We start from the raw sequence: 25,533 nt of genomic DNA, 5'->3' as shown, positions 1-25,533 counted from the left end.
GGCAACAGTTCTCTGAAAAACAAGCTTTACACTTTGGGCTTGTTTTAACCTCATTAATCCTGTGGGGCATGGTTTCAGTTTTATCTTTTATTATTATTCCTGTGATCCTCCATTGATTATGTTGTTCTCTGAAGGAAGGTATTACCTTGGTTAACACTCCAAAACAGTACATGTAATTCTTCCCTCAGTGACAGTCTAAGGGATTGAGAAAAGTTGACACATTTGACCACACTTTTTTTTTTTTTTAAGACTTGATTCATTTATTCATGAGAGACACACAGAGAGAGGCAGAGACACAGGCAGAGGGAGAAGCAGGCTCCCTGTGGGGAGTCAGATGCAAGACTCAATCCCAGGACCCCAGGATCACGGCCTGAGCCAAAGGCAGATGCTCAACTGCTGAGCCATCCAGGTGTCCCTTGACCACATTTTCAAAGAAATTATTTGATAAGTGATATTAGTAGTCTGAACTGGGATGGTAGCAGTATGGTTGAAGAAGCAGATTTAGGTAGTAGTATCAGCATGACTAGATGGTTGGGTTTAGGGGGTGAATAAGACCAGTGAGTCAAGGGGATCCCTGGGTGGCACAGCGGTTTGGCGCCTGCCTTTGGCCCAGGGCGCAATCCTGGAGACCCGGGATCGAATCCCACGTCGGGCTCCCTGCATGGAGCCTGCTTCTCCCTCTGCCTGTGTCTCTGCCTCTCTTTCTCTCTGTGTGACTATCATGAATAAAAAAAAAAAAAAAAAAAAAAGACCAGTGAGTCAAGGTGGATGCCCAGATTTCTAACCTGAGCACATGTGACAGAGAACATTTTCTGTTTGGGGTTCAGGGGGTGATAAGGTGGCCTTTGTGGTATCTAACTGGAGGTGTTCCAATGGTTGCTGGCAGAAATGTGGAGAAATACAACATAGAAGTGTTCTAAATCTTCACTTTTATGTCCATTTTGCTTAAATGTACTTTTCACTTTTGCTTTAAAAAGGAAGATGGCATCCTGGTTCTCATACTTAAGAATAGACTCTAGAGTGAGATTGATTTTTTTCCCTAGGATTTTTTATTTTTCATAGGTTTTTCATTTTTCATCTTGTCTTTTACTTCTTATCAAACCATTAAACCATGTTATTTGCCTTTGAATTTATGATAAGTAGCTCTAAATATTGCATCAGGATACACTGAACTTGCTTAAAAAATTTTTTTATAATGGCTAGGTAAATTTTTGGTATTTAATTACAAAGAATGCGATAAAAAACATGATTTTCTTACCAGTATGAAGATCTACAGGAATCATACTAATGTATACTTGATGTAGAATTCATTTCTTGATGTAGATGTCCAAAAATGAGAATGTTTGTAGAAAACTTTAACTCACTACAGGGATCCCTGGGTGGCGCAGCGGTTTAGCGCCTGCCTTTGGCTCAGGGCGCGATCCTGGAGACCTAGGATCGAATCCCACGTCGGGCTCCCGGTGCATGGAGCCTGCTTCTCCCTCTGCCTATGTCTCTGCCTCTCTCTCACTCTCTCTCTGTGTGTGACTATCATAAATAAATAAAAACTTTTAAAAAAATTTTTAAAAAAAGACTTTTTAAAATAATAATAATAATAAATAAAACTCACTACAGGGTTCACACACCTGGCCGTGTTATTTGCTGTTGATCTTGGAATTGGCTGTCCTCACAGATGGTCTTTGTGGCCAAAAAAGCACTTTGGGAACAGCTACCTTTTTTCTTCATGTGAACATTAATTTTAGATCCTTGGTTAATAGAAACTACAGCTACTTAATGCACTTTTATTTGTGACTCTCTTAGTCACTGTGATAGTCAAGTCTTTGTTTAAAAGGAACAAACTCACTTTTTATAGTTGCTCAGTATCCATTCACTGTATTTTATTTCCTGAAGACCCATTGTTATGCCATGTTGCTTGAAGATGTGGGGTACATGGTATTAAAATTTATTTTGCTTCACCTACTTGAGTTATCCTACTTTAGCTTCTTGGGTTGCTGGGGGCAGGAGGAGTGGACTATCTGACCTGCTCCTTAAGTAAGGTTTACCACTATGCCAAAGTCAGTCTTCATGTGAAATGAAGAACCTGCTATGATTTTTACTTCTAAACTTAACCCATTACCTTTTTATCCATTTCTTTAGCCACAGAATTCAAGGAGAGGGTATTGACTGATTTTAGCTGGTAATTTGGGAAGGACATATTTAATAGGAAGTTGGGAAGTCTCTGTCTTAGATGATTACTAGACTCAGGGTAATAAAAATGTATGTTGACATAATACTGACTTTGTAATTGCTCGGATGCTGTCTAATTAGTACACTTCCCTAACCATATTGATTTTTTTAAACACTACATTTTAAAACATTACAGTGCATTTATAGGTCAACTCTAATTTCACAAATGCACTTAACAGCTGGGTGGAGAATTAACAGAAGGATTTTAGGTCTTGCCCTTCTTTGCATATTGATGTCTCCACAGAGACTATGCCTTCCAACCAATGACTACAGCTGTTTGGATTGTGTGTGGCAAATATAGACATCTCAAATGAACCACCGATTAGTTAAATTACTATTCAGGTTGATAATGAGAATAAGCATTGGATTTTAAACCCCGTTGCATAGCTGCCTTGAATAACAGCTTTAGGGACATATTGCCTTCGGGCAGATACATCAACCTTCCATATTACACTGCCTCTTATTTACTGTGTTTTGAATGGATAACCCCCCTCCCCCCGCAAAACAGACACACACACACACACACACAAATGCATAGTACAGTCTGTCTACAAATATGTCTTAAATGTCTGAAATCCAGAAACCTGAATTTAAAGAATTGATTTTAGGAGAGGATAAGAACGACCTATAGGGAATAGACATGATTTGGGTTTGGATTCTAGAAGACATTCAAATCCTAAAAGCCATAGATGGCTTTCCCCCTTTTATCTAATACTGAAAGATACAAAGTATAACATAATGAACACTCTTAAAATCTTTTTTTTTTTTTTTTAATTTTATTTATTTATTTATTTATTCATGAAAGACTGAGAGACAGAGAGAGCGCCAGAGACAAAGGCAGAGGGAGAAGCAGGCTCCATGCACCAGCAGCCTGATGTGGGATTCAATCCCGGGTCTCCAGGATCGCGCCCTGGGCCAGAGGCAGGTGCTAAACCGCTGCGCCACCCAAGGATCCCCATAATGAACACTCTTATGCCTATCAACCAGTTTAAGAATTCTAAATTATAAGCACATTTGATATCCCCTGAATATCGTTCCTTGATTTTATCACCCAAGACCCAAAAGTAATCATGGTTTTGAATTTTGTGTTTATCATTGTCATATATTTGTTTATACTTACCACATATGGTAGGTATCCCTAAACAATATGTAGTATTATTTTGCATGTTTTATACTTTATGTATTCATCAATTTGCTTTATCCCCTGGTAGTATTGTATGATTCATCAACATGAATATCCATAGCTCCAGTTCATTCATTTTCACAGCTGTAGTACTAGTTTGTAGCAAGGTCTTTTTTCATCTGCTGACCTGAGTTAGAAGCCCAAAGCTTGAGCATTTTATTAATAGACTAATTGTAATTAAATTTGATGATCTTTATTAGGAGAAAGGATGCTAGGCAAGCAGATTGCTTAATAACCTAACTTGAACTTAAGTTACAAGACTAAAAAAAAAAAAAAAAAATTCAGCGCAAAAGTATTATGTTTTCATTGTAGGAAAGTTTAAATACTCAAAAAGGAAAAGAATAAATAAAATTTCCTGTAATCCTGCCACCTAAAGAGAGCCCAGTTAACATGCTAGCACACAGCTCATTTGTTTCCATGCACATAAATATTTAGATGAAAATAAGATATATATATATATACACATATATATATATACATACACACACACACACACACACACACACACACACACTGTGGTCACTTGCTTTTTAAAAACCCCACAATGTATTGTGCATGTTTTTCTATATTCTTAAATAGTCTTCCAAAACATGTTTGATTCCCACAGCATATTCCACTTCAAAAAGTGCAGTACATTGTGTAGCTGTCGGCTTCCTATCCTTGGTTATTTCCAGGATATTGAGGTTAGTTTTTAAAAAATGAGAACACATATTTTAGGCAGTATTTATGGTTATTCCTGAAGATTGTTTTCAGAAGTATATGGTTGCTGAGTCAAAGGAATTTGGGGAGAAAACTACAGAGAATTGTTTAGCCTAGGAAAAATTAGGGGTTTTTTCCTCCTAACTTAAGAGTAGCTTCTTAAAATATCATTAAAACTGAAAAAAATGACACCCCAACTTTCACAGTTAAATGCAGAGATGAAGGCTGCTTAAGAATAACGTTTTGAAACTTTGTTGATGACTTATTTTCTATAACTGTTGCCAGATACAGGAATCCTCTGAAAGTCTTAGAGGTGTGCAAAAATTAGGGTGTTTTGTTGTTGTTGTTGTTGTTGTTTTGGTTTGGGGAGGAGATTCTTATCTCCATAAATGGTTTTTCTGTTCAATGTTGAATTGCTTTCTTTTCCCTGTCTCCTTAAGAAAAACTAAAACATTTAATTACTTCAGTATATTCAGTTCCTTAGAAAGGGAAGAAAAAAACCAATAGTAATGGCCTTAGTTATTAAGGCATTTGGATGGGAACTCCTGAATTTTTTCTTGTTGTTTAGAGCCCTGGGCATGAGGAATTCCAGAGCAATGTGGCAGCAGGGCTTAAAGTAGAAATAATTTCTGTGGGCTTTTTCTATTTTGAAAGGGCTGACTGCTATGCAGTTTTTTAAATTAAAGTCCAGACTGTAAAAATAAAACACTTTGGATGTAGGAAATTGTTTAAGACTTAAGAACTTGAGTTATGTGAAGCATTTCATTAGTATATGCAGGAGGACAGCTTTATATGCCAGTCTGAAAATCAGGATACAGAACTGAATTGAGTATCAGTCACTACTCTTATTTTTTAACTAATTGGGGGAAATTCTTTTATGGTCCAGGCACTCTACTCCAAGTAAAAGCTTCCAGCGAATAAATCACATAAATATACTACTACTGATCTTTTAAAATTTGATGTAAAATATGCATGGTAAGGTATACAAATTGTCAGTATACAACTCAGTAAAATTGTACACATAGCTATGCCTGTGTAATCCCCACTCTGATCAAGAGATGGAACATTTACAGCACCCTGAAAGGCTCCCTACCCCGGCAACACCACCCCCCCCCCTTTCTTAAGATCACCACTGTGATTTCTGTGTGTACTGCCAGTTCTTGATCTTCATATGAATGAAATCATAATTGTAACATATTCACCTGTTCTTGAGATTACCCAAGTTGTTGCATGTAGCAATACTTAGGTTTTGTTTTGTTTCTCTTTTTTTATTGTTGGCCTTTTTGTACAGTAGTCCATGGTGTGGCTATTCCACAATGTGTTTATTTATTCTGCCATTAATGGTCATTTAGATTGTTTCCAGTTCTGGCTGTTATGAATAAAGCTGCTACAAACATTCTCCTACCTGTCTTTGGGTGGCATATGTACTCATTTCTCTCAAATCTGCATCTAGGAATTAAATTACTGGGTAATAGGATATGTACTTGTTTAGATTTAGTAAATATTGCCAAACAATTTTTCCAAAGTGATTATACCAAGTCTTATGTTCCCACTAGTTACTAATGAGAGTTCTATCTACTAATGAGAGTTCTATCTGCCCCCTCATTCTCACCAGTCCCTTGCCAGTCTGTGCGATTGTAGCTATTCTTTTTGGTGTCTATAGTGTATCTTACTGAACTTCAATTTGTATTTCCCATATGCATAGTGATAACTTTATGATGTGCCCATTCAGTTCTTTTGCCTTTTCTGGTTGGGTTGTGTTTTTCTTATTGATTTGTAGGAGCTCTTTATTTGTTATATGTGTACAAGCCTTTGGTTAGATATATGTACTGCAGCGATCTTATTCCTATCTGTGGTTTGCCTCTGTTAGTAGTAGGAGAATACATTATAGAATATTGAGAATACTAACTGTATATGAGAACATGGAGTTCTTAATTTTGATGGAATCCAATTTGTCAATATTTTCTTCTGTTCTGCTTAAGAAATCTCTGCCTACCCCATAGTCATGAAGGTATTTTCCTGTTTTTTTCTACCAGCTTTACTGTCTACCTTTAATAAATAAGTCTAAGGTCTATTTTGAATTAATTTTTGTGAATTATGTGATGTAAATTTTCATTTTTCTTCCGATACAGATAGCCAGTTGTTTCAGCAGCATTTATTGCAAAGAGCCACTCTTTTTTTTTTTTTTTTTTTTTGAGCCACTCTTTTTATTATAGAATTGCAGTAGTGCTTCTGGTGCTTTTGACATAAATCAAGGGACTATAAATGTATGGCTGTCTTTCTGGATTTTTTATCTGTACTTATGCTGCTCCATACTGTCACGAATACTGTAGCTTTAGAAGTCTTAATATCCAGTAGTGTACATTCTTCAACTTTAATCTTGTTTAAGATTGTCTTGGCCATTCTACATCTTTAGAATTTCCACATAAATTTTGGAATCAACTTGTCGATTTACACACACAAAAAAAGCCCCCTAGGAGTGTGATTGATAAATCTATGAATCAGGGTGGAATTTACATCTGAACAGTGATGTCTCTTCCAGTCTATGAAAATGGAATAATCTCCATTTATTTAGGTTTGGTCTTTACACTCTCTCAGCAATGTTTTTGCAGTTTATTTAGAGTATGGGTCTTAGACTTTTTGTTAAATTAATCTTTGTATTTCATGTTGTTTGATGCTATTATAAGTGGTATTTTATTAAATTTCATTTTTAAAGGTCTTGCTAACACAAAGGAATATAATTGAGTTTTTTATATGTTAACCTCCTATTTATTGATTTTATATTTTCTTGCTAATTCTAGTAAATTATTTGTGGAGTCTTGTTTTGTTTTGGGTTTTGGGTTTTGGGTTTTTTTTAAATTTTATTTATTTATTCATGAGAGACACAGAGAGAGTGGCAGAGACACAGGCAGAGGGAGAAGCAGGCTCCTTACAGGGAGCCTAATGTGGGACTTGATCCCAGAACTCTGGGACCACGCCCTGACCTGAAGCCCGATGCTCAACCACTGAGCCACCCAGGCGTCCCTTGTAGAGTCTTTTGGATTGGATTTTCTACATAGACAGTTGTGTCACCTATAAATAATGACAGTTTAACTTCTTCCCTGCCAACCTTTATGTTTTCATTTCTTTTTCTTGCTTTATTTTACTGTCTGTACTAAGACACAACTGCAGTACTAAGTAGAAGTGCTGATAATAAATAGCCTGGTATTGATGAGACAGTTACTCTGTCAGTCTGATGCTGGAAATATTTTGAAGGTTTCAATTAATTGTTAATGAGATTTTTCTTTGATATATTTCATGATTTATTGTTTTAATTTGAGCTTTTGGTAGTTTGTCTTTCTCAGGTTGATTGGTATTAGTTTTATTTATTTATTTTTAAAGATTTTATTTATTCATGAGAGACACACAGAGAGATAGAGGCAGAGACACAGGCAGAGGGAGAAGCAGGCTCCATGCAGGGAGCCCAATGTGGGACTCGATCCCAGGTCTCCAAGATCAGGCTCTGGGGTGCTAAACCGCTGATCCACCTGGGCTGCCCCGATTGGTATTAGTTTTAAATGTATTATTGAGTATCAAGGTTTTGACAATCATTTATTTCAATGGTTCTCAACCAGGGACACTTTTGCTTCCCAGGGAACATTTGACAATGTCTAGAGACATTTTTGGTTGTCACAGCTGGGGATGAGGCTTGCTACTGGCATCTAGTGGGTAGAAGCCAGGGATGCTACTAGGACAGACACCAGTGCATTTGCTAGTCCAAAATGTCAGTCATGCTGAGAATGAAAAGCCCTGATCTGTATCACCCTCTTCATTTGATAAGAAACTGAGGCCCACAAATATGAAGTGATTTGCTGTTACCTATTTTAGGTAGCAGAGATCCCACACTTCCTATATTTATGAAGAAAAGTAATTGTCATCATCTGATAGATACTATGAAAAGGTTTGCTTATATCTTCTCTATTCCTCAAGAAGGTAAGCATCACTCCTCATGTTATATACATCAGGACATCGAGACAGGCGGACCTTCATCCATTAATTTACTCAGTAAACATTTAGGGAGAGGTGCCAGAGTTTTTTGTTTGTGTTTTAGAAGTAGGAGATACAGGGATGAGTAAAACTGATGGGCATAGTGGAAATTATATTCTAGTGAGGAAGACAGACCAGTAACAGTTGAGTAAGGATGATGAACTATGGAAAGTGATACAAAGAAAAAAGGGTGAGGAGGGAAGAGATTAGAGGCGAGGAGGAAGCCCACCTTCGATGTGGAGGTTGGAAATGCTTCTTTATTGTGCTGACATTGAAGCTGAGACCCAAAAAAGGAGCAGAAGATAGCTGTGGTAAAAGTCCGGGGAACTGTGTCAGGTGGAGGGGACAGTGTGGATGTGGGCTGATGCGAAAGAGAGTGACATGGTTATGAAGTGAGAAGAGACTATTGTGTCTGGCATACCACCATCGAGAGGGAAGGTGACTTAAGACTGGAGACATAGACAGGGCAAAGCCTTAAGCTGCAGTGAGGACTTTGCATTTTATACTATTTGCAGTGAGAAGTTGCTGAGGTCTTCTGAGCAGGGGAGGGAAGTGATCTCCTCTGTATGTTTAAAACTGCCACTATTGCCTGTACAGTCGATTGGAACAATGGAGCAAGAGTAGAAAGCAGGAAGGCTGGTTAAGAGACCATTGCAGAAGTTCAGGAGAGAAGGAAGACAATTTTGAGATATTTTATTCTTGTTTTGGAATTGGAAATTACTGGATATGGGAGTATCCATACTCCCATACATAGGGTGTGGGAGGATGGGCAAAAGGGAAAAGGCAAGGATGGCTACTAGGAGTCTGGCTGAGGACCTGGGTTGAATATATTGAGATGGGAAAGATTGGGGGAATGACCGTTTTCAGGGGGGCAGGAAGAAAAGGACTAACTAGTTTGACATTTGTACATATGGGAGTGTCTGACAGTTACTAAAGCTGCCGTGTGATTTCATTTCCAAATGCTCCATTTTCAGCGGAAATGATGAAAAGTTTATTGTTTTCCTAGAAACGTTATTTAGGAAGACCGTATAGTACATTTGGAAGAGTACTAGGTTGGTTTTCAGAAGTTCTCTGGGTTGTACGCTCCTCAGTGGTGCGATGATTTTGGCCACCATCTCCGGATGATCTCTTCATCCAACAATGGGTGTGTGGACTTGATGTTCCTTGAGGTCCCTTTTCAGCAGTGTTTTGTAGCTGTGAACATAAGCTGTCCCCTCAGTTTTTCTCTCACTGCTCTGCCTAGAATTTCTGTGTCGTCGCCCTGCTCCTGGACTAGGACTTGTTGTGGGTTTACTTTGCCTACATGGAGTTTACAGCCACAGATATTTGAATCAGGCCTTTCTTGTGCCTTTTCCCCCCTTATTTCTTGAACCTCAATAGTTTTATAGTTAGATATAGACAGAAAATTCTCAGATTTCCTGATGTTGCATTCCTTGTTCTAACAAAAGCAATTGATCCTTTGTTGCCCTGACTAGGAGTGTAAAAACACTCCAAGTATTGCAGTCCAATATTTAACTATAAAAGATCTTTTAATCTGTGTCCTAGCAAACATTCACCTTTTGGTCCATCCTGAATATGCCTTGGCTCTTCAAAGATTCAGTAAAGCCCACATTGTGCAGAGAAGGTGGGTAACAGCAGGAACCACTTCCCTGAGAAATGCCTGTCCTCTCCAGCCTAGTGTAGAACCGGTTCCCATTTAGGGAAATGTGGAGGAACCCACAGTTCAGCCCTTCCAGGGAAGGCACTAAAGTACTGCCTAGGAATTAAGTACACACATCAATCAAGCTAAGTCTTATCCCCAGTTAATATATAATAAAATATTAACAAAGCTAAATCAAATGAGTTTTCAGTTTAGCTATATAAGTGGAAAGCAATTTTGAGGTCTGTTGCATAAAGAATTCCAGTTCCGTGGTAGAGTAGCAAATAAATGGGATTGGGGGTGGGGTGACAAGGGCGGGGCGGGGTGGGGGGAGTAGATAAATCACTGGTTATTATCTCACTGCTATCAGCAATGGTTCTTTAAGGCCAACATAGTGGCTTTATCAGGTTTTCTAACAGTTGGATTTCAAGATTTGTTTGAAGAAGTAAATTTGTATTAATTCTAGTGAATACATTTGAAGGATCCATCCTGTGCTGTGAGCAATTCATAGTAACTAACAATAAGGCCCTGTAATAGTCCAGTATTGGTTTTTACTTAATAAAATATTTAATCATAAATGTCTGAATTCTGCATCTCCCACAGGAAGGCATTTCTGTGCCCACTGACAAGGATAATTTAGCAGTTTCATAGTTGAGCGCTTAATTACTCATAATTGTGAAGGGTAAGATGTGATGAATTCCTCCTCAATGGACATACTAAATATTTTAACTAAGGAGATGACTTAAAGTAAATTAAGCTAGTGAGATCATTTATTACATTGGTTAAAAGCAGTTTAAGAAATCTATCCTGTCCCACATTCCATTAGATGAGAATACGTGCATGATTGTTCCTGCTCTGTGACATGTGCAGGCTGCACTGTTGGGATGGAAGGCAGGTGTTTGGGGATGGGGGTTGGGAAGAGAGTATGAAGAAGTTGGTGTGGTTTTCTGGATTTGTGCTGTTAGGTTTTGCCTGAGTCACTCATGAGGATCCTTAGCTATATGTGGAGTTTGGTTCTCAAACTAATGGGAACATCCTTTATGTCCTTTTGGTTGGTCTGAGAGCATTTGTCCTACATCAGAACAAAGGAAAGGACTTGACAGCGGGGTCTCCCTTAAACCTCGTTGGTGCATTCTTCAGGGAAGATGGTCTGAAGCAGTCAGAGGTAGAATGAAGAGGTAAAGGTACAAGCAGAATGTATTTGTAAAATGCTTTTTCTAAATTTCTGAATAAGAAAGAAACTTATATTTTGGAGTAGAGGAAAGAGGGATCCAGGTATTTCCGGAGTTATTAGCTGAATGTGTCAGCTACAGTTACGTCGTATTGTAAAAGGCTCCAGAGCCCTCCTGCTTACCATTAGGGAAGGTTGAAACAACTTGTCTCATTAAGTTAAGCTTCATCCCTTGAGTGTCTTATTTAGCTTTACTTCTCTTCGTTCTCTTTCCCCAGTGATTTGGGTAAAGTATCTGAAAACCACTAAAGGTAAAAGGTTGAAGCAATCCCAAATTTAATAATCTATCACCTTTTCTTCGCGTATCTGAGTGTAATTCCCAGCAGTTCTTCGCGAATTCATTAGAAGACAGCAAGTCATTAAAAGTTAATAAGAAACTATTTGTTTCCGTGAGTGTGAATAAAACCACTTTGTGAGTCTGACATTCTTTTCCAGCCACAAAAGCCTTGCTTTTAGCCAATTTCCATTTTCTCTGTCTCCATAGCTTACTCCTGGATGGGGCACCTCTGATAGCAATCCACAAAGCCAGATATTACAAGAGGAAAGATGGCCTAGCCCTGGGGCCTGGACCATTTGTGACAGCTTTGGAGTATGCCACAGACACCAAAGCCACAGTAGTGGGGAAACCAGAGAAAACATTCTTTTTGGAAGCATTGCGGGGCACTGGCTGTGAACCTGAGGAGGCCCTCATGATAGGAGATGTAAGTAGTAAAGCCCAGGAAATGCCCAGAGCTTACCTGTCACGCTGGGAAGAGCCAACTTGGAAGTACTGCTTTGAAACACTAGCAGACTCTTACAGCAGCTATCAGATGGTAGTAATTGGGTACCTATAAACAGCTTACCAGAAGATGGTTAGTGATATTCTTCTAAAGAATTGAAATTTTGAGGGACGCCTGGGTGGCTCAGTGGTTGAGCGTCTGCCTTCCACTCGGCATGATCCCAGGATCCTGGGATCAGGTTCTGCATCTGACTCCCCTCAGGGAGCCTGCTTCTCCCTCTACCTGTGTCTCTGCCTCTCTCTCTCTCTCTGTGTCTCTCATGAATAATTTTTTTAATCTTAAAAAAAATTGAAATTTTGATTATTTCTGACATTGTTCATAGTGTGATAAGATATATGTACAATCAAAAGGCCATTAAATGCAAGTCAATTAAGTGCTTTATTTTTTTTAATTAAGTGCTTTATATATCTATTGGAAGAAAACTTTACACAAATTTAAATTTTTTTGAGTGTTACATATGCAGGGAGCAATGTATACCTACAGAATTCTATTATTATTGATTTTTTTCCTAGTATATGCTTTATAGAAGAACTTCCCAGTCAGTGTGCCACAAATAGCTCCAGATATTGATTGCCTCAGCTCTCTGAGTGGTAGGTCTGGACCTGGATGATCGGAGGCTCTAGCCAGTGACCTCTGGCCATGAGCACCTTACCAGTTTTCCCCAGCATCCTGGGAAAACATTATTTTCTACATGTGCCATGAGGGGAAAAGAGCTAGAAAGCACACTGCCTGTGGCAAGGATTATATTTCAATTTTAAGTAAATCCATTAGGCTAGAAGGGACCATGGAGGTTGTCTGTTCCAAACCTTGTCATTTGATAGACTAGGATGCAGAGGCCCAGAGAGGTAAAGCTCCTTGCCTAAATTCCCACAGCTAATTAGTGGCACAGCTGGAAGTGGAATTCAAGGCTCTGGACTTCCTCCAAAAAAATTCTGGATCCCTTGCTTGTTTCACTTGTATATAGTGCAGACACATCCTGGTGCTCATTTCCACTCCCTTACTCATGAACCCAAATAGGATAGTCACTAACCTTGATGTTGCTTTGAGAAACCATCTTTTCAGTCATCTTTTCCTCTTGGCAAACCTTTAACTAACTTTCCTGGGCAAATGTGTGTTTGAAGAAGTGGAGACGTCAGAATTCTTTATCTCAGGAGTTACCAGTGTTGGGACAGGGTGGAGAGAGGCACATGGTGGAAGTGTTCAGCTGCATTGAAGGTTTTTGTTATCCCAGAGATGGTGGGTTTTCCCTCCCTTTCCTTGCCCACTTTTTCCCACCTTCCTTCTTCCTTCCTTCCTTCTCCCCCATCTCTGCCGTTTCACTAGGACAAGTTTAGATGCAATGCAAGGTAGTAAGTTAGACCTTAAATGAAGATCTAACTTTGATACTCTAAAACTCATTTCCAGGGTCTATTGTTGAATTATATTAATGACTTTTGCTGTTGAGGAAAAGAGTTCTTCAGGCATGGTCTGAATGAGTCCTGTCTATAAAGTGCTGTAAAGACATAAGATGGCAGGATTGATTTTCTTTCTCTCCCTTTCTTTCTTTCTTTCTTTCTTTCTTGGGGGGAGGGAAAGGGGTAAAGGGGGAGAGAGAATCCCTAAGCAGACTCCATGCCCAGCACAGAGCCTGGCATCTGACACAGGGCTTGATCTTACAACCTTGAGATCTTGAGCCAAAATCAAGAATCAGATGTTCAAACCAGCTGAGCCACCCAGGCACCCCCAAGGGCTGATTTTCTTGGTATTTCTTCCAGTCCTTGGATTTTTATTAACTCGTGTTTATCATTGCAGTCAAACAAACATATTCATCTTATCTTGGGTAAGAAGTGGAAAGAGGAGGTGCCTTTCTAACCGATCTGTTCTATCCAAGAGTGAAGAGAATCTCAGTATTCTGATTTTGCTTGATCTTATGTTTGAGGGACGACTGGCTGGACTGGCTGGAAAGTAAGGATAGTGTGTTACATGGGCTGCAGCAGAGCTGTCTTCTGAATGCAGTCCATTCACAGTCTGCAGTTGGATCATTCCCCTTCAAAGCTGCCAAATGAACAGAATGCTTTTTCCCATGATCTATTTTAAGAGGAGACAGATGTACGTGAGGAAAACATGAACCGTAGATGCACTCTTTGTGTTTGATCACTAGAATTAGACTACATTAGACTACTCTGTTGTACACTTTCCACTTCTCCAACACCTCCTTTTCCAGATGGCATGCTTCCTCAGATGGTTCCATGTGGACTTACCTCCTTTTCCCCTCTTGTATTTTAAGAAAAGATAATGCCATCACAGTTTGCCATCCCAGCCTAATCAGTCAACTATCAATTGATAGGGTTTTGGTGACAAGCTAACTGAAGACAGTGAACTAAATGCTTTCTTTATGCTTTCCTAGGACTGCAGGGATGATGTTGGTGGAGCTCAGAATGTTGGCATGCTGGGCATCTTAGTAAAAACTGGTATGTATCTTCTGTATAAGCTTTCTCTAAAGCAAGATGGTAAAACACACGGTTGCGTAAAGAACAGTCTGCAGAAATGACAAAGCCCACTGGGCACATTCATTCTCTTTCTGTCACAAAGCAAAAATAAAATGGGCTCAGGATCTCAGCAAAAAAAAACATTGTGGGAAGGCCGGTGCTGCATAAAACTAGGAAGATGAGAGAGTTTAGAGGTCATTTTAAAACTTAACCAGAGGGGCACCGGGGTGGCTCAGTGGTTGAGCAGTCTGCCTTCGGCTCAGGGCGTGATCCCAGGGTCGTGTGATAGAGTCCCACATCAGGCTGCACACAGAGGGCCTGCTTCTCCCTCTGCCTGTGTCTCTGCCTTTCTCTGTGTCTCATGAATAAATAAAATCTTTAAAAAAATAAAAATAAAACTTACCCAGAGATATTCATGCTGGTCGACAATTAGTATTTATATGATTTTTCTTGATACACAAATCACCACATTGAATGGACCAAAGACCACTGACTTTGTGATACTCTATAAAAGTATCTCTCTCTCTCTCTCTCTTTTTTTTTTTTTTTGGTGCCAGCTGTAAGATAGTAGGAACTAGTAGGCTAAGGGATCTGATACTTTAATCTTTAATTTAATACTTTAATACTTTAATTTAATGATCATTTAAGAGGTTTTTCCTAAAAACGAAGATTTAAAGTTTCAGAAGAGCCACAATATGGAAATTTTTTAGAAAAAGTACATTTACTCCTGACATTTATTCAAGAAAATGTGGTTGCATAAAAGCTATTTTAAATTTAAAAATAGAAACAAAGTGTAGCTCCAGCTACCATTGAATAAGAAGTATTTGGCAAGGCCCTGTATGAACAGAGTTCAGACTATGCCAGGGTTCAGAGGGAATTGTTGGAGCCTTGCAGATAGTGGTTCCAGTCATTCCAGAATGAATGGTGTGTTTGTTGACATTTCTCAGTCAAAATGATTAGCACCATCCCGAAAACATTACTACCCTTTGATGGCAGCAAAAAAGAGGAAGTATCAAGAAAAACTCCATAAAAGTCACACTCATCATCCCTCACTCTATCTTAATTTTCAAATTGCTGCCATTCAGTATTTTCTGGTCACCAAGGAAATCTTCAGACAACTATTTTTCCTCTTGTGTATTAGTCCTGTAAACATTTCTTCTCTTTAGCTCACATAATTAAGGGTTTATACTAAGCATTAAAACCATCCTAGGCCAGTGTCTTGTAGGCTCTGCTCCCCCTCCCCTTGGCTGGCCTCTGTGGCTGCTCCCTTTTCTGACTGGCAGGTGATTGTGATCAGCCTGTCACAGAGCCATCCAGTTAGTCTTAGAGAAGCCAGCAACATCACACAGCCAAACTGAAAATGTATCACCAATAAAGCAGCTGAGTCCAGCGCAGGGAAATAGGCCTATTTGTCCTGTTGGTGTCTGGTCAGAAAAAATCCCAAGTAAGCCCACTGTTCTAAAGGCACGCAAAATGGCTGGCTCCCTTGATAAATTTGAGCAAGTACTAGGCTTCCCAATGTTGAAAATTATTGTAAGGATTTTAATCTAGTCCATAAGTGCTTCTTGTGGATGCTCTTAAGCAATTTTGTTTCACCATGAGTAGCACATGGTAGAAGCTCGGTATACACTTGCCCAGTGATTTATTAATAAAGATTTGCGACTAGTGCTACCCAGAATTTGTTTGTTTAGCATGTAAAACAGTCACTTAGAAAAGATGGAGTCATCCTTTATCTAATATCATCAGAATGGCTTCCTGTCTCCCCTTCTGCTCAGCATCTATTCATCCAGGAAAGCACAGACTGCCACAGTGAGTGAGGCAGTGAGTGGTGGCAGCCTGCTTCATCCACTGAGCCCACATTAGTGAGCACCTGCTTTATGCCAGACACCATTTGAGGTGCTGGAACTCTCACACCTATATAAGGCACTGTGTCAATGTGTACTTTGTAGAAGTCCCCACTTGCAGGCCTAGACAGTAAAAGCATTCTGTAAGCCCTTATCTTCGTGGCCAAGAAACTTGACTTTCACATACACTCCTTTAGGCCACTGAATCCAGGAAGTAGGTATGTGACTTATATATGAAACCAGTAGTTAGTGACATATACGAGACTAAGTAGAAATGTGGCAAGAGTTTGTACTAAATGGAATTTAAGCTTGAGAAAAAACTAGCAGCAGAGTTTTCTGTGTGGCCCATACTGTGGACAGGTGTCTTGAGGATGTTAAGGTGAGTGAGGCAGATACTCATTACCTTTATACATTTGATGCTGGCTCCATTCCTGTAGGAATTCACAGTAAGACAAGATGCAGTGCATCTGGTGTGAAATGGGCTTTTCAGGCTTTCTGTTTGCTGGGCAAAGCCTCATAAAGAGGTAGGTAAAGGATGGTGGGAACTGTAGGAAACAGTGGGTCTGTTGTTAGGGGAGCTGGATTTAGGCAGAGAGTGCTGGAGAATGCAGAGGGAGAAGTGGCAGAGATCACAGAAAAAGGGATGAAAGAGCAAAGAGAAGGGGAAGTGCAGAGGCAGGCCAAGAGGCTATAGAGCACTTGGCCTTGTTCCCCAGGACTTCAGCTGAAGCAGTCTGCCTGCCTGCCTGCCTGCCTGCCTGCCTTAAAAAAATTGTGGAATGTTCACCACATGTTAGTCATTATGTTTGGTGCTGGGAATGAATACATTGGGGAAAATAACATAGTCCCTGCTTTCAGAGAACTCACAGACATTAAAGGATAAATATGTAATTGCAACACATTATAAATATTGTGGAGGCAAAGAACAGGGTGCTGAGAGAGAGAATAACCGGGAGGAGATCTTATGGGGATGGGAATATGGAGTTTGGCCTGAAGCATGCAGAGGGAAGTGGGGTGAGAAGCCTATTGCCAGCAAAGGAGATGGCAGGTGTGAAGGTCCTCAGAGAGCCAGGTCCCGTCCAGGACTGCAGTCTTGTGGAAGCACACCCAGAGGGTGGGGGGGTGCTGGGCCAGATGACAAAGGGCTGTGGTAGGGATTTGCACTCTTTCTGAAGGGCAGTGGGACCCATTAAGGGTATTGAAATAGGGACCTTCATCATCAGATTTACATTTGTAAAAGTTGTCTGTGACCACTGTGTGGAAGGGTTCCTCTCAGTGCAGGGGTGCTTGGGTCTGTGTCCCACATTCCAGAGCTTGGGGAAGACTTAAGCATTGTACTTGCCCTGCGGTGCCCTGCTGGACAGACTGTCCTGCCTGGCCCAGGCCTGAGTGCATGCATCACTTTCTATCCTCACCCCTGGGTGCTCATTCATCAGACTCACAGGATCCTTACATAGCAGCAGCACATGCTGTTTCCAGTCACCCTCAGGAGCTGACAAAGCCTCCGCCCTGTGGTGTCCCGGCTTCCTGTGAAAAGCATTAATTCAGTCACCATGCCTATCTTTAGGGCTGTTGGGGAAGAAGATGATTTCCCCAGCTGTGGATATCTGAAAGAAACTTTAGCTGCCAGCTGCCCTGGCCCTGTGAGTGTCTGTTGTGAAAGACCAGAGTCCTGGGAAAATGCTGGATGTGAGATTTCTTTGAATTGCCTCATTGCATCTGAAAGCTTCAATAAGAGATGCTTCGGAAGATGGGGAGCCCCTGATTCTCCAGTACTTGCCAGGGTGGTTCTGTGGTGGCCCAGGTGCTCATGGGATGTGATTAATGTGGCATTCTAGCAGGAGCCTTTGTTCACTGGCTTTACTTTCATTTCAGGGAAATACCGAGCAGCAGATGAAGAAAAAATTAATCCGCCTCCTTACTTAACTTGTGAGAGCTTCCCTCATGCTGTGGACCACATTCTGCAGCATCTACTGTCTTCCTCTGTGTGAATCAGAAGCAACTGAAGATGTATCTTTTCATTGTTCAGAATGAACCCCTCCCCATCTCCACGCCAGCATAGATCGACAGGGACCAGCACTCCTCTATTGTGCATTAATTAGAAAGAAAGGTATTGAATTGCAGCCAGCCACTATGCCTTGCTTATCCCTTTTATTTTGCAAAAGAAGATGAGAAAGGGGAAGCTGTGATTTTCTACCATTCCTTTTAAAATATTCATCAGGTTAGTCAGGGCTGGGAGGGAGAGCCTACTGCAGGGTGTCGTCGTGTTCTTTGCTGTCTCCTCACTGGGACAGTGGGAGTGGGGAGTGTTCAGATTGTGAATAAAATTGAGTGGCGTTTTTAAATTATAAAATAATGTGTTGAAAAGTACATTAGGCTGTAGTTTTAATATTAAGTTCAACTGTGAAATCCATCAGAAGTGCCAAGTGGAATGAATACAAGTCAGAAGAAGCAAAATAAATTGTCCTTTAGCCCAAGTGATCAAGTGAATTTGCCTTAATGGATGTTGAAAACCAGATTATCTACTGTATTATTCCCAGCACGGGTGACTTCTTTTTCTCTTCATTAGCCAGAGATGACTAATTTAAATTTAGAACCTGATTTTAATTTAAAATAATATTTCCATTAATAACCTATTCATTGCAGATACCTATTATACTGTGTAACAGTTGTTTTGGAAATTTTATGTAAAATTAAAACTATCAGTATTTTACAGATGTTTTAATTAGACATTGTTATTAACAGGAACAGTGCAGAAACTAAAATCAAGCCTTTAATGTCTTATAGACCATGCATTTTTGAAGTTAGCATCCACCAGGGTCCTATTAACTGTACATTTGCAAGATTTCATTATTTTTGCCTCTGACACTATGGGAAAAATCTTTGAGAAGCTATTGGGACAGATTCAAGCTTTTATGTACTTGGTTACTACAGCTGTAAAATGAAATCTCGTCTGGTAGCATGGATTATTCTTCTCGTGTTAGACCCACCAAAATGAAGGGGACTAAGTAGGTAATGATTTTCCTAGTGCATTTGCATACTGTGATAATCCTGGGCCTTGGCAATTGTTTTACAGGACTCTTGGGCATTGAATTATTAGCATGTAATTGTACATCATTGTGGCGTTCACCTTATTGAAGCACACACCGATGTTAATGAGCTTCGGGCTTTGATGCTTGTTTAGAGATCAGCTTGATCTTGGACGGCAGAGAGCAAAGCTAAATAAATGGCAGCTCCCTCTCCTTTTGGTGGTCTTTTGATCACTCTGTTCTTGTCTCTGCAGATGCCCTGACTTAGTACTAACACAGCCTAGAGTGCAAAGGACAGATGTGATAGGACTGCCACCACAGATCCGAAGCATGAGTGGAATGGCCAGGAGCATAAGTTTGGGGGCCTGGGCAGCAGTTACACAGCTCTGTGCCCCCTTGGGCAAGTCACCTAAGCTCTCACACCCCTGTAAAATGGAGACAGTGCCAGCACCCACCACGTAGGCTTGTGGTGAGGGTTAAATGCATGACCAGGGTCTTAAGTATTGAGAGTAGAATCAGGCAGATGCTGAGTGCTGTGTGTTTTGGGGTGGACGTAGCAGGACTGTCCACACTGAGTGATCTGAAAAGTCTCGATAGAATTCATCTCAAAAGTCAGTTCAATGGGGAAAGTCTTCCTGGGGATTAAAAAGAAAGAGACACTGTACTCCATTTAAACTCGCACATGCAGAGGCAGGCACATAGAGAAGCTCAGAGTGCAGGTAGAGCATACTGCTTGTGCCTGATGGATGTCCTGCATTCAGCTTGGGCCTGTACCTGGGTGCCTGGGTCAATGATTCCTTGGCTCAAGCACCATTGAGTGCTGGTTGCTACGTGCTAAGTGCCATGCTAGGAAGTAATCAAGTGTACAAGAGAAGGATTTTACCCTGAGGACCCTTACTAGTGGAGGAGCTAGGCAGAACACACAAGATGGTATTAGTACTCCAGTGGCCTTCCTCTGAGATGTCCGCCTGACTGCAGGTGGAATGAGGCGTCCCCACCTTCGTGCTCTCATAGCACTTATTACATTACACTTCGCTACTCACACGTCCCTTCTCCCTACCAGACAGGACAGTGTCTCGTTCTTCCTATACCTCCTGCAACCCAGTTAGGCACTCAGATGGTTACGGAACCAATACAAACTAGTAAATGCTACAGGAATTTAATGTTAGAAGGTATAGTGATGAGTAGGAAGGAGAAAAATTTCATTTTGGATTCGTTTCCCATAGGAGAGGCCACATTAGACACTCGGAGATAAGGGATCTGATGCTCTAGAGACAGGTTAGAGCTAAAGCAAGGAAGCAGACATCACTGATGCGCCAGAACTCAAACAGTGACAGGAATAGGTAAGATCATGTGAGAATAAGGTCCCCAGCCAAGAAAAAGGCTTCTTTCCTCCATTCTAGTTTGGCTGTATTTAACAAACACAGAGCTTGTTAGCTGACCTGTCCACGGTGAGCTTCAGGAAGATAAATAAAAATCTTGTTTTAGATCCAGGTTACTATAAACATTGCCAGCACAGCCGGTTGGTCTGCCTTGGGCTTCATGGAGGATATTTAATAACTGAAGTACCTGAAAGACTTCGTTTTTCCAGCCATCCCATTTAAAGCGCTTTCCTGTGGTATGACCTCAGGGACAGTGTTTGCATCATTTTTAGTACAATCCTCTCTTAGGCCCAGAAGAGGCACCAAGTGCCATTTTGGAACTGGTAAGGGTAGTAGAGAACACTCACTAGTCAAGAGCGGATTACTGAGCATCTGCTCTAAGCCAGGGGTGTGCTGGGTGTGGAAGAAGGCAAAGCATCAGCCCAGTGGTGGAGACATGGTTGTCCCACCACTTCACTCATCCTTCCAGAATTAGCTAGTTGTGCAATAGCTCTTCTACCCACCATTCTGCATCTGTCGGAGCTGATCGGGGCCGTTGGAATACTGTAGTCACTGATGTCAGAAAGTCCCTTGGAAGGATAGTGTCATCACCTCACCCTTAATCTCACACTTAGAAATTATTGTACCGGAAAGTAAAAAACACACCTGCATGGGTTATGTTCATTTGGTTTGGGATCAGTAGTGGTTCCTGAAGAATGAAACTGAAATCCTTGGGCACCTACAATAAAGAATTTTTAAAACACTAATCTATTTCACTAAAATACTCCACCTTAACCAGCAGAATCCCTTTTTCATATTAGCAGATGCTTGCGTAAAGCCATGTTTGTGTTATCAGGTTCCTTTGGCATAAGTCACAAAAACTTTTCTTTTACATAAACTAGGACCTTTGGCCAGCCATCAAGGCCTGTCACCATGAAGCATGCTGCTTTGTTTAAGGGACAACCAGAATGAGACACCAGAGCACCAGAAATCATTTATCATTGAAATTATATATCCTTTAAAATCAATTTTGAATACCCTCCTCTTTTCTATGCTTACCTTCACGTCCGACACAACTCAACTCCTGTTTGTTTCACTGGCTAATGCACCTGAGAATACCAAATTATAAATGCCAACTGTGGGTAAGGTACAAAGGAGGACAGCAGAGAGTAGCTCCAGTTATTAAGATGCATATCTTCTAGTTGGGAAATCAAAGCATATAAAAATACACCTGAATAGTCCAGAGGACTCTGACAAGTTCAAAGTATGTTATAGAAGTCCTCTCAGAGAAGTGGTCATGTGCAGTGAACTATGTGCTTTGGAACAATAATCACAGCTTCTAGCCTGTGAAACAGATAAAGCGCTCATTTTAAAGAATGTTGTTTTAAAGGATATTTCATTCAATGGCAGTGACAAAAGTACCACAACCATGGGAGGCTAACATTTTGAGTAGGGTAAAAAGACAAAACCTACACACAACTACTTAATGCAATAGATCTATGGCTACATGATGAACAGGAAAACGAGGGAGAGGATTATTTCAGATAAGGCTGTGAAGGCTTGATGGTGACGTAAATAAAATGCAGGGACAAGCTACGAATTCTAACAAATACTTAACCTTTGTTGCCAACATCTGGGCATCAAGAGATCTCAAATGCAAATCGGATACTGCTGGTTTTCCTAGGAAGACCAAGATCTGGCAACATTGGGTCATGAGAGCTGTACCACTGCTAGTTATTCAAGTAGTCTCACCCTCTCCATCCCAGCCCTCAGCTCTTCCTTCTCTTATACCCAGCTTACTTTACTCATGTGTTACTATGTTCCAAGTTCCTACAGGCATTGTGACTTCTGCATTTTGACAAAATACCACATGTTGGATGAAGTTAAATTTTCCTCCAACAATAGGCCACGTTCCTATATCCCTATAAACTCGGGTTTACTTCTAATCCACTCTTTAAATAATAGAGACTCTAAACAGAAACTAATATGTCTTAGTTTGTCTCTATTTCTCAGAGCTCCACTAAAATCAAGGTAAAGAAATAAAGAAGGTATAAGCTCAAGGAGAGCCACGAGAGCAGATACCAGTGGACAAGAGGCTATGATAATTTGAAGGGCTGAGAGTGGATGGGTTGTTAACAAAAATCGGCGCAAAGAAAGACAACCCAGACAGCCTGTGGAACCTCAAAGATCCAAGGCTTGGAGACACCAGGTAGAGTGGAGGTGAGGTGTGAGGTAGGTTGAGAAGCAAGGAATTGGTTTGAAGCCGGTAAACAGAATGGTTGGAGCCCCAGAAACTTTCCCAGCTCTGAGCAGCCAGATGCGTACCCCCAGCCAAGGTAGAAGAAAGGAAGTTTATTCTCTAGAAAGGTGGAGCCAAGTAAGGCCTTGGGGAGAGCAGGCATGGTGGTGAGCTCAGGGGAACTACAGGCCTGAAAATTGGGACTGGGTACATCTCTGCTTATTCTATAATGGTTCCTGGTGCCTTTCTCTTAAAACACCAGGACCAGAGTGTATGGGAATGGAATGGACAGTTTATCCAATATTGCCCATTTGGAAACTAATACTGATAGATATCTGACAGATCTGGGAATGTGCTGCCAAAAATAAGAATAGATACTTCAAAAATCAAGCAAATGATAAAACAAGGCACCTATTAATGCCTGAAAAGACAAAACCAACATAAAGGGAATGTAATTTTGATTCACTAGTTGGCTCTGCATGAACAGTATGTGTTCTCATAGAAATACTGATTACTGAGTTAACCTAGATGGTGGGGAAAGACCTGTGTATTGGTAGCGACACAGCAGAGGGATGAAAGAGCTACATCTCATTTCATCCAAAGCGGGAAGCCCTTAAATAGTCTATAAAACAGATTTAAAAAGTCACTGAAATAAAAGGACCTGCAAACATACTTGCATAATTATTTGGAGACAAACTTTCTAAGGGAAAGAGGAGTATTGAATATGCAACTCAACAAGATGGAAGTATTACAAAGATGAACTTAGAGATTCTTAAGAGGAATGAAGGAAGGATGTGGAGGCATGCCAGGACACAGTGGAATGTAGGGTTGTATGTGCCATGAGGGATGGCCAAACCCTGCTGATCTTGAATGGTGTAAGGAAAGAGCGGTACGCTAAAAGATGCCAGACGTTGTCAAAAAGCATGCTCTCCCCAGGGGCTGTGTCCTCTGCCCCTTTGCCTGTTCACTTTTAACTACACACACACACAAACTAGAACAAATTAGCAACAATTGAGGTTCTATCCAAGTGAGATCTTGTGAAAACAGAAAGGATGGTAGTGGCCTAACAGCTCCAAGAAATGTCTGCTGACAGCCTGACAAAATGATCCCAAAGCACAGAAAGCAGATGGTCGAAGTTGAACAGAACGGCAGCCTGAGACGTAAATTTCGTGTACAGACTTCTACGTCTGGGGTAGCACTAACGTTGCATAGTGTAACACCATGATCACAAAGAAGTTTAAGTTTAGCCTATACTAAGTTGGGATATCTTTGTTTATTTTTAATTTGTTATATAGATGGTGTATTTTCAGTTTGGCTACATTGCCCAGGAAATGGCATTTTTAAAGGCATTAGAGAATATTCTGCTCAAAATAATCAGTATCCCCCCTAAAGTCCTTGTTTTTGTTTAAAATTAGGGTAAAATCCTTTGGAATATTTAGCTATCCAAAATGCCCCTTTCCTGCAAATTTTTCTTTGGAGGAGGAGTGTGCCTTGCAGGGATGAAGAAAATGAGGTGAGGAAGGGGAAAAGGAGGTGACTACCACAGGTGAGTTCTAGCTGAGAAGAGGGGTGGTGGCATCAGAGACGTGATTATCAGCGGCTGAAAGTAGATGCCTCAAATCATGAGATTCTGAAGGAGATGCTTCCAACTGTTGACAAGCCCCTGAGAAGATGTGGGGGAGCCAAAGAGCAGGGGTGACCTAGGACAGCGATTGTGGAATCTCTGATTCCCCATCCTAAGCTTCAGATCCACTGAGGAGCTGTTCAGTGGGAAGAGGGCCGAGCACATGGGAAGGGGAGAGTCAAAAGATGTTCCTAGGAGCCAGAACTCAGAGGGCTCAGACTGGAAGCTGGTGGGGGGTTGTGGGGACAGCCACCCTGCTACTAGCTCTAGACTCAAGAAGCTCCTGTCCTGAGGTGGATCTGAGACTCTGTGGGTGGGAGCTAGTCTGGTCAGGCTTTGCTGCTGATAAAACTGGTTGGGGTCAGAGTTAGGGAGGGCCGATGAGGTTGCGGATGTTGGCAGAAGAAACACTCTACATGTCCTTCCCTGTGCCCATTCTTAACCACCCTGGAGCCCATCAACTGGGCGGATGGTCTGTCAAGTTCAGCTTCCACTTGGCTCCTCAACTCAGAGCCACTCTGTGCATTCCAACACAACTTCCTAAACTACATCTTTTTCTTCAAAATGAAAACACCAATTCACAAACAAGGAACACTGTAAGAAACTGTTCATCAGAATTGTGCGGGGTCTAGTTGTGAGAAAAGTCTTTGTGTGACTAATAGCATATACACTTGTAAATGACATCTTCAGTATTTTGCTGGCATCAACGACGAAAAATTAACACAAATACCTCTTATTTCCAAAATAGTATAGTTCAAACAAACTCCGTCTTCAAGGATAATTTTTCTGTTCCAATCATTGTTCCTCTGCTTACACTAAGAAATTAGGAGGCCTCTGTGGTTGTCCCTGGCCAGGGCAGGATAAATGTGATTTCATACAGACTCGAACTCACTTTGCCAGGCTGAGTATCTTTGAGTCAGATTCTTTGCTGAAGGCTTGGTGTGAGCTAGCACATCTAAGAAGTCAGCAGTGGTCACTGTATCCAGCTGGATTCCAGGTAAATTGCTGCTCTCTGGATAAAAACACAACAGTAACAGCACAATAATTGACCTTATGGTGATCAGTGCTCTTGAAATGCTAATAGATCTTTTTTTCAAGACAATGCATAATGCAGCATTCTTAATGGTTAATGCGGCAAGGGGCAAGACTAAAGAGAGCTGGGGAAGAAATTCTTTAATGGGCAAT

General features: G+C 40.8%; 2 protein-coding genes across 13 annotated transcripts in view; one reads left to right on the top strand and one right to left on the bottom strand.

Annotated features, from left to right (window-relative positions):
- The window catches only part of HDHD2 (haloacid dehalogenase like hydrolase domain containing 2), a 35,974-nt gene extending 16,637 nt beyond the window's left edge, over positions 1-19,337 (top strand). For 4 of the 5 annotated variants that reach the window (XM_077900686.1, XM_077900690.1, XM_077900688.1 and 1 more), the window contains 3 exons: positions 11,489-11,705; positions 14,170-14,233; positions 17,971-19,337. In XM_077900686.1, coding sequence (XP_077756812.1) covers positions 11,489-11,705; positions 14,170-14,233; positions 17,971-18,086 — 397 coding nt within the window. In that variant the 3' untranslated portion in view covers positions 18,087-19,337. The remainder of the gene's footprint in view (positions 1-11,488; positions 11,706-14,169; positions 14,234-17,970) is intronic. The other variant, XM_077900687.1, reaches the window with a different exon arrangement.
- The window catches only part of KATNAL2 (katanin catalytic subunit A1 like 2), a 91,673-nt gene continuing 83,658 nt past the window's right edge, over positions 17,519-25,533 (bottom strand). For 4 of the 8 annotated variants that reach the window (XM_077900677.1, XM_077900681.1, XM_077900674.1 and 1 more), the window contains 2 exons: positions 25,241-25,360; positions 19,766-21,224 (listed from right to left, as the gene is read on the bottom strand). In XM_077900677.1, coding sequence (XP_077756803.1) covers positions 21,124-21,224; positions 25,241-25,360 — 221 coding nt within the window. In that variant the 3' untranslated portion in view covers positions 19,766-21,123. The other 4 variants (XM_077900682.1, XM_077900679.1, XM_077900676.1 and 1 more) reach the window with 3 other exon arrangements.

This window comes from Canis aureus, chromosome 6 (assembly GCF_053574225.1).
Source record: "Canis aureus isolate CA01 chromosome 6, VMU_Caureus_v.1.0, whole genome shotgun sequence".
NCBI lineage: Eukaryota > Metazoa > Chordata > Mammalia > Carnivora > Canidae > Canis > Canis aureus.
Note: the sequence above shows the minus strand (reverse complement) of the source record. Positions and strands in the feature narration are given on the sequence as shown.